We start from the raw sequence: 12,220 nt of genomic DNA on the forward strand, positions 1-12,220 counted from the left end.
TCACTTTAAGTCCAAACAACTCACCACTCGCCTTCTCCTCTGAGCAGCCGCCTGGAGCACTAATGCAGTCACTGGGAGTCCAAATGCCCCGCCGTGCTCCTCCTCCTCCTCCTCCTCCTCCTCCGGGCAGGCCCCGGTGTTCAGAAGTGGTCTGAGTCCAAACAGCTCGCCACGCAGCCCCTCCTCTGGCAACCGCCTGTAGCTCTGGTGCAGTCACTCCGAATCCAAGTGGCCACGCTCCTCCTCCTCCTCCTCAGGGCAGGCCCCGGTGTCCTGAGTCCACACAGCTCTCCTCGCCACTCCTCCCCTGGGCAGCCGCCGGAGCCCCAGTGGTTGCTCTGAGTCCCAGTGCTGTGCTGAGCGGCCTCCTTTACGACGCTCCCAGTTGTCCGAGTTCACTGCTCCAGCGGCGGGAGGGGTGTCTCGCCGGCAGCTCTACTTCACAAAGTTTCCTGCGTTCCGGGACCACCGTCCCATCCGGGACGCCTTCCCAAGGGGTGAGAGTCACCCGGCTGCTTTGAGTTGGTCCCAAGTGTCTCAATATCTCCTCTTTTGAATCCTGAGTCCTGGAGCAACATGAAATGCAGCCACCCTCTAGGCCGCCATCTTGAAACCGCCTGTGTGTGATTTTCTATAGTTGTGTTTAAACTCAATGTTTATAAGGCTAAATCTCCTTTAAAAACACACAATATTTAAAATTACAACTCGGAACCAACCTCTGTTTTTTTCTTCTCCTGTAGGTTGCAGCCTGTTTACTTTCCTGACATCTGTCACCGCAGCTCTCAGTGGCCTCCTGGTGGGTTATGAACTTGGACTCATCTCTGGGGCTCTTCTTCAGATCAGAGCACTACTAGCCCTGACCTGCCATGAGCAGGAAATGGTTGTGAGCTCCCTCCTCATTGGGGCTTTCCTCGCCTCTCTCATTGGAGGGGTCCTGATAGACAGGTATGGAAGAAGGATTGCAATCATCTTGTCATCCTGTCTACTTGGACTTGGAAGCTTGGTCTTGATACTCAGTTTGTCCTATACAATTCTTATACTGGGACGCATCGCTATAGGGGTTTCCATTTCCCTCTCTTCCATTGCCACTTGCGTGTACATTGCAGAGATTGCTCCCCAAAACAGAAGAGGCCTTCTTGTGTCACTGAATGAGCTGATGATCGTCATTGGCATTCTTTTCGCCTATATTTCAAATTACGCATTCGCCAATGTTTCCCATGGATGGAAGTATATGTTTGGTCTTGTTATTCCCTTGGGAATTTTGCAAGCAGTTGCGATGTACTTTCTTCCTCCAAGCCCACGATTTCTGGTGATGAAAGGACAAGAAGAAGTTGCTAGCAAAGTTCTTGGAAGGTTAAGAGCGATATCAGACACAACTGAGGAACTCACCGTGATTAAATCTTCCTTGAAAGATGAATATCAGTATAGTTTTTGGGATCTGTTTCGTTCAAAGGACAACATGAGGACCCGAATCATGATAGGTCTAACACTGGTATTTTTTGTACAAGTCACTGGCCAGCCGAACATCTTATTCTATGCATCAACTGTTTTGAAGTCTGTTGGCTTTCAAAGCAATGAGGCAGCCAGTCTCGCCTCCACTGGGGTTGGGGTCGTCAAGGTCGTCAGCACCATCCCAGCCACCCTTCTTGTGGACCACGTTGGCAGCAAAACCTTCCTCTGCATTGGCTCCTCTGTAATGGCAGCTTCATTGCTGACCATGGGCATCGTGAATCTCAACATCCACATGAACTTCACCAACATCTGCAGAAACCACAGTCCTATCAACCAGTCCTTGGACGAGTCTGTTTTTTATGGAACAAGAAATCTGTCAGACAGCAACAATACTCTCAGAGAGCACTTTAAAGGGGTCACTTCCCTTAGCAGGAGCTCGCTTATGCCCATGCCAAATGACATGGATAAGAGAGAGGAGGTCCCTTCTATACCCTTACCAAATGCTGGACTAAGCCAAACTGAACATCAGATAGTCACCGATCCTGCTGATGTCCCAGCATTTTTGAAATGGCTGTCGTTAGCCAGCTTGCTTGTTTATATTGCTGCTTTTTCCATTGGTCTAGGACCAAGTAAGTACTTTATTCTTTATCCCTTTTCTCTCTTGCCTTATGAATGTCAGCGTGCTGCTTTTAACGAGTGAGAACATTGTACTGCTATAATATGTTGCTACATCTGAGTACTAGAAGCAAGACAAGGATAATAATGGCAATCTGATGTTTCTGCTGATGTGGGCAGTATTCTTGGTTTATGCCGCTTTTGAAAAGCCCAGGGCTAGTATTCAACTAAAGGATAAGTTATATGAGGATACTTTAATACAACTGATTGAGTATGAATCAGTCCTGGAAAGAGACTTATTGCCCAAGCATATTATATTGTTTTATGAAAGCAAAGTTTACTGAGATTATATTTTCCTCCATATCATTTCTGAGCTTCTTTATGGATGTAAGAAAAAGAAATCAATTGCTTATATTTTCTTAATGACATGATGACAAATATATTCAAGTAATAATGAAGCAGAGAGGAATCGTGAGTATAGAAGAGGATGCATTCTTTCTTTGAGTAAATTTTATTTGCTAGATAATCTTTCAGGGCACTTCACTTTTGTCTATTAAGCAGAATAATGGAAGTCTAGTTAAGTCCATTCAACACAATATAAGCAGCCTACAGGGAACTTTTTCTGTTTTCTGTTTTCTAGATACAGTCTGTTCCGAGGAGAAAGTCCAAACACTTCTTGAGTAAACTCTTTTAGAGATGGATTTCTAGAATAGGTTGTTTGTGGCAATTCTGTAGACTTTTAGTTTCACATCTAAAGTTTAAACTCTCCAGTAGTGTGGTTGAGAAAGGTCTTTTCTCACTAGGAAAAAAGTGCTTAAATACTGAAGGAAGCTTTTCTATTCTACCCTTACCTCCATCCTTTCATCTCCTCTTTCTCTCTCCACCCCCTCCTCCCTCATTCCTCTCCCTCCCTTCCCCCCTTTTCCTCAGTCTCTCTCTATTACAGAGTTAGTTTTGAAACTTATTTACAAGAATCACGGAGGCAAACAAATTGGCTAAAACAAAGATAAATGTTGGAAGTTCCAGATAAATAAGAAGAAGTAGCCTGTGTTGAAGAAGGTATTATGGCAAATGTAGGTCTCTGGCATCGGGTGCTGGACAGGCTTTCTAGAGGAAGGACAAGTAAGGGCTTGCTCTATCCATCCAATGCTAACTCATTAACTGCATTCAGAAGATATGTTTGAGTGTCTAATCTTTTTAAGAATCAAAAACCATGCAAAATGCTAGGGAAATGGTGATGAGCAAGCGAGGCCTCCTTCCTGTCCTCATGGACATTCCAGGTGCACTATATCCAGTTGGGTTTTTCCAATCAGCAACAATTGGGGTTGGCCTGCTCAGACTTGGGCATTAGACTTGCATGTGCTAATATGGCCTCTCTGGTCCCAGTTCCACCTCTTCATTGTTCAACTTCTACTCCCACTTCTAAAACTTCAGCTGCTATATATTGGTTTAATCAAATTCTGAGAGAATGAGGAATAATTCTGATAGACCCTGATTTTTGCTATGTCAAGTCAGTGCCAATTCACATCTAATGAACAATGGCAAGGTTTAATTCTGGGTTCTAAAACATGGGTGACCAAAAACTGACCCATCCTCTGGCTCTGAGTGGACATATTTCCCATAGAAGGCTATGTGGGGCAGACAGACTAACATTAGCAGGCCATTATCCTTGAATTGCACTGACATGTTCCTGAACCTTGGTCCTTCTTGTTAAGACTCATTAGTAATAAATACCTTTAATGAACACTTTCTGAAAACACATTTCTACCATTATTAGGATTCAATATCTTGGGTGTATGTCTGTGTGATATTTGTGTGGCTACTCTGATGTTTTAAGCTAACGACCTCTCATCAAGCATCTTCTTTACATTTTTTTTTTTTTTTTGGGTGCTGGGGATCAAACCCAGGGCCTTATGCTTGCAAGTCAAGCACTCTACTGACTGAGCTATCTCCCCAGCCCCTTCTTTACATTTTTTAGAAGTGCTTCATAGTCTATCAGAAAGTCAGTCTTACACAAAGGAACAACTTGATCTTATTTGTGAAAGTTTCCTATATGAGCAAGTAAGTTGGGCTCATTGAGGAACTTCAGGTAGTAGTTATCAATCTGTTGATTTCCTTTATCAGAATTATTTTTTCCATATATGTTCATTATGAAACTAAAAATAGTTCCTTTGCATAACAATTTTATTGACCCAATTTTTTTGAACCTTTCAGATTGAAAAAGTTTGTGTCATGGCACATATTATATATATGAGAGATATTGATCTTAAATTTCCAGAATCAAACTGTTCATGGTTAGAGTCCTTTCAACCTCATGCCACCCTTCTCTCTTTGACTTTTGGATAATTTTGAAAAATGCAGCAAATTCTGCAGCTTTTAACATATAGATTGATAGCACATCGCATTAAATCATGAATTCACTTTTTCAGGAAACACAGTTTGGTTTTGGAAACAATTACTAGAGAATGTTTGTTACTTATCTTCCAGGATTCCTTAAACAGAATTCTATTCTAATTTTTAAAAATATAATTTAAGCTTAGAGTCAACCAGTATTTACTGACTCCTATTACATCAAATACTGTGATAGATAGTTTTCACATTTTGGAGTACTTCATTTGGCCTTCGTAACTAGTTTGTGAAGAAATAATATTCACTGAATTTTATGAACAATAACACCGAACCTCAAAAAAATCAAGTGACTTGCTAGAATAGATGAAAACATTTACAGTATTTTGAAGTTGAACATTAATTCCCTAGTCCAAGACAAGAATAGACAGCAAATGTTAATGTGCTAATCACCTTTCCATAACTGTGATAAAATACCTAGAAAAATCAATTTAAAAGGAGCAAAGATTTATTTTGGCTCATGGTTTTGGAAGTCTTAGCCCATGGTTGCTTGGCTCTGTTACCTTTGAACCTGTGGCATGGAAGGTGCACAACAGCAGAAATGTGTGGTAGAGGAAACGCCCACAATATGGTGGCCAGAAAGCAGAGAGAAAGGCAGAAAGGCACCTGGATCTCAATATTGCCTTCAAGGGCACACCCTGAATGACTTAATTTCCTTCCACTAGGCTCCACCTCCTAAAGGTTCCACCACCTCCCAGTGGGACCCAGGCTGGCATCTAAGCCTTTAACACAGGGGCCTAGACATTCCAGATCCAAACTTGATCAGTTACTTATTTTTAGTTCAGTCCTTTCCTGGAAGAGACATTTCAAGTAAGAATGAATAAAAGTAGTTCATCATTGTACACACCCCAGGCTTTTACATGGGCCCGCTGTACTCTTTGCAAGATAGAAACCCAGCCTCTTTTTCTGCAGCTGTGATAGCTGAGTATGCATTTTTTTTAAGGTTGAACTATAGGAAAAGAGAGGAGTATAAAGGTAAGAAGAGCAGGATGTACACTTATTTGGATAACTAAACCCGATTTAAAAAATGTAGAATGTAAGTATTGCTAAAAATTAGGCTCAGGTGATATAAAACAAAAACCCAAATAACAATGGCTTAAGCATGTTAGAAGTTTCTTTCTCTATCACTTACCAGCTGGAGCTTGGGTAGTTCTGGGTGCTGATAAATGCCCAGTGTGAAGCACCTGAAGTTCTAGTTTCCCCAGATCTTATGTTAACATTGGTTCCTAGTCTTAATGTTTATCTTAAAATATTAAGATGAATTTTAATATGTTGTTATCCTTTAGTTGTAACTAATGTCCACTTGAGAATAAGTACAATATACTAAGTGAAGTCAATTCAAGGGAGGTTGGGTAGGGAAAAGCCTGGCTAACCGTAATTGCACCAGAAGCAGAACTACTGTGGGTAATATGGGTAAGGATTTCTCATAGGGATTAGATATCACATAATTGTGGAAGAAGTCAAGGAAGCAAGGTCTGGAACAGGACAGCTAGGGGAAAAGCAACAGCTCACTGATCAGGGCCACGAAGGAAAGCTGGTGAAGATGTCCTTGGAAGACTGTTGCCTATGTATCTGATTGCAGCCTGGAGTCTCTGCAGGACAGAGGAAAAACAGAATTCAAAGCAGAGGGAAGCAAAAGCACATAATCTGCTACAACAAACTATAGAGTCCATAAGAAGAGACTGCAGTCTCCATCTGTCTTTCCCCATACCAGGTCCCAGGTACAGGCCAGCTGCAAAAAAAAAAAAAAAAAAAAAAAAAAAAAATGGCCACCTTTCTCCAAGAAATCTGACAATGTACCTCCCTGGCCTGGGACTTAGAGAAGTTGTAGGAGGAGATCTGGACACACCCCCTCTTCCCCCACATTGACAAGGGGTAGCCCTTCATCAGCAACATGGTGTGCAGACCATAATCATTGCTAGGGGCAACCCAAGCAAGCCCAGGGCTGATGTGAAACTGATACAAGATTCTCTTCTCAACCCTCATCCAGAACTGCACAGGAAGGGAATTCTGAGAAATGTAGGCCATCTTAGCTGAAGTGACACAGTACAAAACCACCACAATAATAAACTAAAATCTCAAAAAGAATAGATGTGAATATGGAAAAATACATTTCAAAAGGCCAAGGGACCTGAATTCTGTCTTCAGTTTCTGTGGTCAACATTTCTAAAAAATTTAAATGTTAATTATTAAAATGCATGATTAGCTTCCATTCCATCCACTTCTCAAAAAAAAAAAAAAATTAAGGTCATTTTTTAATGTCTCTTGGTTGTTGTTTCTTTATAAAACTGGAAAACACTTTTCAGCTAATGCATCATAAAGGCTTTCATGTTTGTTTTCTCAGGAACATTAATTATCTCCCTTGAGCTGATGAGTCTCACTTATCTCTAGTTCTGTCATCTCACATGACTTCCAGTTCCTTTTTTCCCCAATGGGTATGTCTTTTCCACTTTGATGCTTCACTGTCAGCTGAACACAACAAGCCTGAAGTGGAATTTTTTTTTTTCTTATACCAGGTCTCTTACCATTTCCCTTCCTTTTGCATGGGTAACCACTCCTCTAGCTACTTGGGATGATACTTTGGTGCCTTTACTCAATTTATTCTGTGACCACCTGTTCTTGAATTTTTCCTCACAAGTAGCCCCCATATTTATTGTTTCTTTCCTATTTCTAACATCCTTTCTGAGCCTTGTGTTCTCATTCCTAGATTACTGGGAGGCTCTTCCAGTAGTCCTCTTCCATTCCAGAACCTTCCAATACCTATCCATCCTCTATTTCTGTTTTCCTTAAATACCATTTTCCTCATGTTGCCCATGTTCCCAAATCTTCTATTCCTTCCTACTTTTACCATAAGTCAAGTCCCTTCAAGGTGAACAGATTAGAAATTATTTAGTCTAACATTTTCCTTTCATATAAAAGAAGTAAAATGCTATAAGAGGTAAAGGTCACATAGATGTAGGACTAGAACTTCAGCCCTGGTGGGCTAATTCCATGCTCTCTACCACTCTGTCATCCATCTTTGAGAGAACAACTCTGTTTTTCAAGGTCCTTCATCATCTCACCCAATCTTTTAGGGCATCTGTGCACTATTACATTGTAGTCTGTGAAGCTGTGCCCCAGGTCCTCCATTCACAGAGAATTACATCAGGACTCCACATAGCACACACAGCAAATATGCCGTAGGCAATACTCTGCCCACTTAGGCTTCTTCATTTCCCTCTGCTCCACCCACAGGCCAAAAGACACACAGCACTTCTGGCCTCTTACTTCCCCCTCTACTCTACCCATATCTTTTCTCTCCTTGAATCTTAATAAAAACCTTATGTCCTCTATGAATCCACTCCTTTTCTTACAGATCTTAATTCATATGAGCTAGTGTATTTCTAGCACAGAGTCATTCAGTTTTAGGTGATAAAAAGACCAAGTTAAAAATCAAAAAACCTGGATTCTAGTCCCAGCTTTTACTGACTGTATGACCTTTAAGTCATTCCTCTTCTCTAAGCTGTTTCCAATCCATGAAATGGGTGTAAAAATGCCTGCCATATCTGCCAGAGCACAGGTGGGTCAAATGAGCCAAAGTATGTGGGAGTGCTTTGATGCTGTAGAGTAGAATATCAGTGTTACAGTGTAGTAACTCAGCTTAGTTCTTAATAACATCATGTATCTCTCATGTTTGTTTTTTTTTTTTTTTTGGTGGGGAGGGGGTTATTAATTAGATTAGAGTTACTGGATTACTTTTTGAAGGAATGAACCACATCTCATGTTTTTCTTTCTGCCTTTAAATAACCATTATATAAGTCTGTTTAAAAATGATGCTGGTTACATTGGACTGCTAAGGGTGAGTAGCGAAAGACTTTGAAAATGGCCATGCAGATGCAAAAAAGATCTCTGTGTGCTCTTTTACTTGTGTCAAATTCTCAAATGGGTGGATGAAGGCCCCAGTGAGCTAGAAAGGCTAGACTGCCAAGAACGTCCTGTTGCTGCCAGAGACCATCACAAGGATTTTGCAGAACAATCTATCACTTGGACATGATTTTTAAAATCTTTTTTTCTGTTTTTGTCTATAAGAAAAGGTACAGGGGAGATAGTGCTCAGAACCAACGAATGGAAGCCAGTTGGGCATTTCTTTATTAAGTCATAAATAGCTATTTGGACACAGAGTATCTGAGAGTCATCCTAGAATTTTTTGTGTGCTTTGTTTTTTGCTAAAAAATGGTGAGAGGCTTTTGGTCTAACATTTTGAGACTGTCATAGACCAAAAGTAAAGCTAGCGAGATGGATACTATTGAAATGACAGGTAATTTGGATGTGAGAAAGGGAGTTACTACCCCATCTCCTGGTTTGTCTAACTCATACTTGCAGTACCAAGGACCGACCTGGATGTTCCCACGTGTGGTTGGGTCATGTCATCAGAGACAGACATCTGAATCACCCTCGCTAAAGAGAACAATAATTTCTCATCATGACTTGGGACTACAGATTTTCCTAGTGTTTTTAGGAGGAACTGAATAATTGTCCTTTCTCCCCGCTTTGCTAAGAGTTAGTCATTTATGTCTACATTCATGTTGTAATTTTTCTTTTCTAGAGAAAATGTGCCATAGGACTTCCATTTCAATTCTCAGAATTGTATTTTAGGTTATTGGTATGAACTAGTTGGAATTTAAACAAGATTTTTATTAGGAGCAGGATTTTTGTACCAGATTTCAAATGCATTATAAAGCTTATTAACCTGATGTGATTATTGCTCAGGTATTTCATTTAGAGAGTTTATTGCTTGTAATCCAAACAAATCTCTTGTATAAATAGAGGTTTAAAGGGTAAAGTATGTGCCGTTCTCACATAACAGCAAAGGGAAGATTAAACCAACCTTATTAAACCTTCTTAAATATGGGTTGGCTTAGAACAACATTCCTTCATTGTATTAGATCACAGCATGGCTTTCTTCTGCCAGGAAAGTGTTTCTATTTTGAGGCTGAAGTATATGTACTACAACATTTTACTTTCTGGTCCTTTGTTTCTCTAACTGTAAAACAATAAAGTTGCCCTGGAATCTAGAATTTGGAAGGGAGGCATAAATGTAGTATCAAGTAATTTTATGTACTTCATTTTATATGTTTAAAATATTTTAAGAAGGAGTCCATTGGCATCCCTAGTTTGCTGAAGGGGTTTATGACACACAAGAGGTAACAACTCCTGTCCTCCATTACTCTGTAATTAATTTTAAAAATTTTCCATTAAATAAAATCAGTATATGTAATCCACTGCCATTATTAGAGGTTTGTTGAAATATTCTGTAGTCCATACTTCATCTTTCACTTCAACATGTGTTCAACATCTTAACCTGACTTTTCACTCTGTTTCTGTGTGGTCTTAAACATCATTTTAGCCCCTTTTAACAACTGGAAATTTTTCAGCATAAAATCACTGATTCTTGACATTCTGAGGAAATAGAGAATGTGAGGATTTCTCTTCTCTTCTCCTCACACTTCAGAAGTAAGACAAGATGAGCCAAGACTCAAGGCCTGATGTTATTATCTCATGAGTTCATTCGAGGTGATGCTTGTGTAGAGACCCAGCCTTCCTTAAAATAGCCACTATAACTCAGAAAACTGTGTGTGACAGTTTTTTCCCCCACAGTGATTATTAGGAGCTCTTAAATCCAATTATTCATGTATCTATAAGTTGGTTAGTTAACCTCTTCTTCCATCTCATGATTGGCATATTTTCATTATGAGCAGATAGAAAAAATTTTCCCAAGTTTCCAAATTAAGTTACATAATGAGGTTGTAGCCATCATCTTTCAACTACCTTTGATTTGCATATTCAAGTGGAACCTCACACTGAAGACTGAATGTCAGTGACATCAAATAATCCCTCCCAATCTCTTCTAACAACTCTGAAGACTAAAACAGGCGGCAGTAAGAATCTTGGAGTGACTAAGAAAAGAGCCGAGGGAGAAAGTGTGTGGATTCATTGATCGACTCTCTCATCTGGCAGGTGTGTACTGCTCACCTGTGCCACACATGATGACATAAATGGTCCCAAGGGCTAGAGGTTCAGGAATGAATGGGAGAGACCCACACCTTGTCCTCATGGAGTTAGTGGTGAGGACGGGCAATAAGCAAGGAACGAATCCATATAGAATACTACTTCAAGAAAGAGGAGTGTTAAAATTTTGGTGGAAACGAGTGAAAAATAAGATAGTTTAAGAGAAGAGTATGCTTGGAAGAGGGTTAGTTCAGATATAATGGACACTGAAGATATTTCTGAGGTGTTGCCAAAAATGCATGCAGACCTGTGAGATGGAGATTTAAGCAGGGATAACAGCAGATCAAGTGTTACAATTATCAGGACACAACTAAGACTCTCACGTCTCATTTCTCTCTCAGAGCTTCAGTTTCCTTTCGGAGAAGATGAGAGCAAGAATCCTTACCTCACCACATAATTGTGGAATTAAATAAAGCAATCTGTATAAAGTACCCTAAACTTAGTGCCTCGTGGGCTTAAACATCTGGGCATGGTCTAGACCTGAGGAGAATAGTTTTGATGATGTCAGCACTGACCTCAGTGGGCATTTTGCTACCTGTGTGTCCATTCCATGCACAGTATTGATTTATGATGCCTTAATCCTCCTCACATTTCTCTATAAATTATTCAAGTTGGGTCAAGACGCAAAATGGATGTATGGCTTTAAGAAACATATTTTAGGGGCTGGGGAGATAGCTCAGTCGGTAGAGTGCTTGCCTTGTAAGCACAAGGCCCTGGGTTCGATCCCCAGCACCAAAAAAAAAAAAAAAAAAAAAAAAAAAAAACCATATTTTAATCCTGGATCACCTATGGTCAAGAGAGCTTTCTGGGAAACCAGACAAGTTTTACAGGAAATCATGAAGCTTTGGTGAAAAGTAAAATTGTTATTTCAAGAAACACCCAAATGTTCACTCTTCTACATTGGTGTGACCAATGTAGACTGTATGTTCTGTGCTCATGTAAATTCTGCCCTGTTCACTGTGGCTTTCCCAAGCCTAACATAGAAACCGGCCCATGATATATACTTGTTTGGTGGATGAGTAAAAAAAAAAAAAAAAAATTCAGAACTCTTTCAATTTCTGTGAGTAAAGGAGAGCTCTCTAGTCTAGGGTTAATATATCCAGATCTTCTCTGGTATAAATCAGATCCAGTATCTAGGGAATGAGAGGTGAATGTGAATCCCATGCATATTTGGCCAAAAATTATATCCAAATAATGTTACTTAACTGAGGATGCAGGGCCATCTCTAATATTTGATGACTAAAGAAAGTTTTTGTCTTAAATTTACTGAAATTAAGGCCACTTTAAAAATTTATGGTGTTCGATAAAATGTTCATATCCAAGTTTTTCCATTTTGTTCTCCAAGTATGAAACACAGACTTCCATGAAAAGAAAAAAGATTAAGTTTAGATATAGAATGGGATAATTATCCCCACCTTGATTTATCAATTGAATGCATTTAAATTTGACTCTTTACAAAAAAGATTTGAGGTAATTCCTTTTTGGTTTTCCTAAGGGAAATATGTAAAAATCTAAATCTAACTTTGGAAGGGAGATGTTTTTGCCTACCTAATTAGCAGTAGATTTTATACAAATATTTCATTGGATTAGCATTGGTTTAAAAATCAGATTAAATTCCTCCAATGTGAATGAGCAATCCAAAGTTAATAATAGTAATGAATCGTTTTTGAAGACAAATCATACCACAGTTGCAAAATAA

General features: G+C 39.7%; 1 protein-coding gene across 1 annotated transcript in view; it reads left to right on the plus strand.

Moving 5' to 3' along the window:
* SLC2A12 (solute carrier family 2 member 12) overlaps window positions 1–12,220 on the plus strand; it is a 59,084-nt gene that overhangs the window by 25,259 nt on the left and 21,605 nt on the right. Inside the window, exon 2 of the mRNA XM_079147112.1 lies at window positions 741–2,081. Within this exon, the coding sequence (XP_079003238.1) occupies window positions 741–2,081 (1,341 nt within the window). The remainder of the gene's footprint in view (window positions 1–740; window positions 2,082–12,220) is intronic.

The sequence above is a fragment of the Sciurus vulgaris genome (assembly GCF_902686455.1).
Source record: "Sciurus vulgaris genome assembly, chromosome: 7".
Lineage (NCBI taxonomy): Eukaryota > Metazoa > Chordata > Mammalia > Rodentia > Sciuridae > Sciurus > Sciurus vulgaris.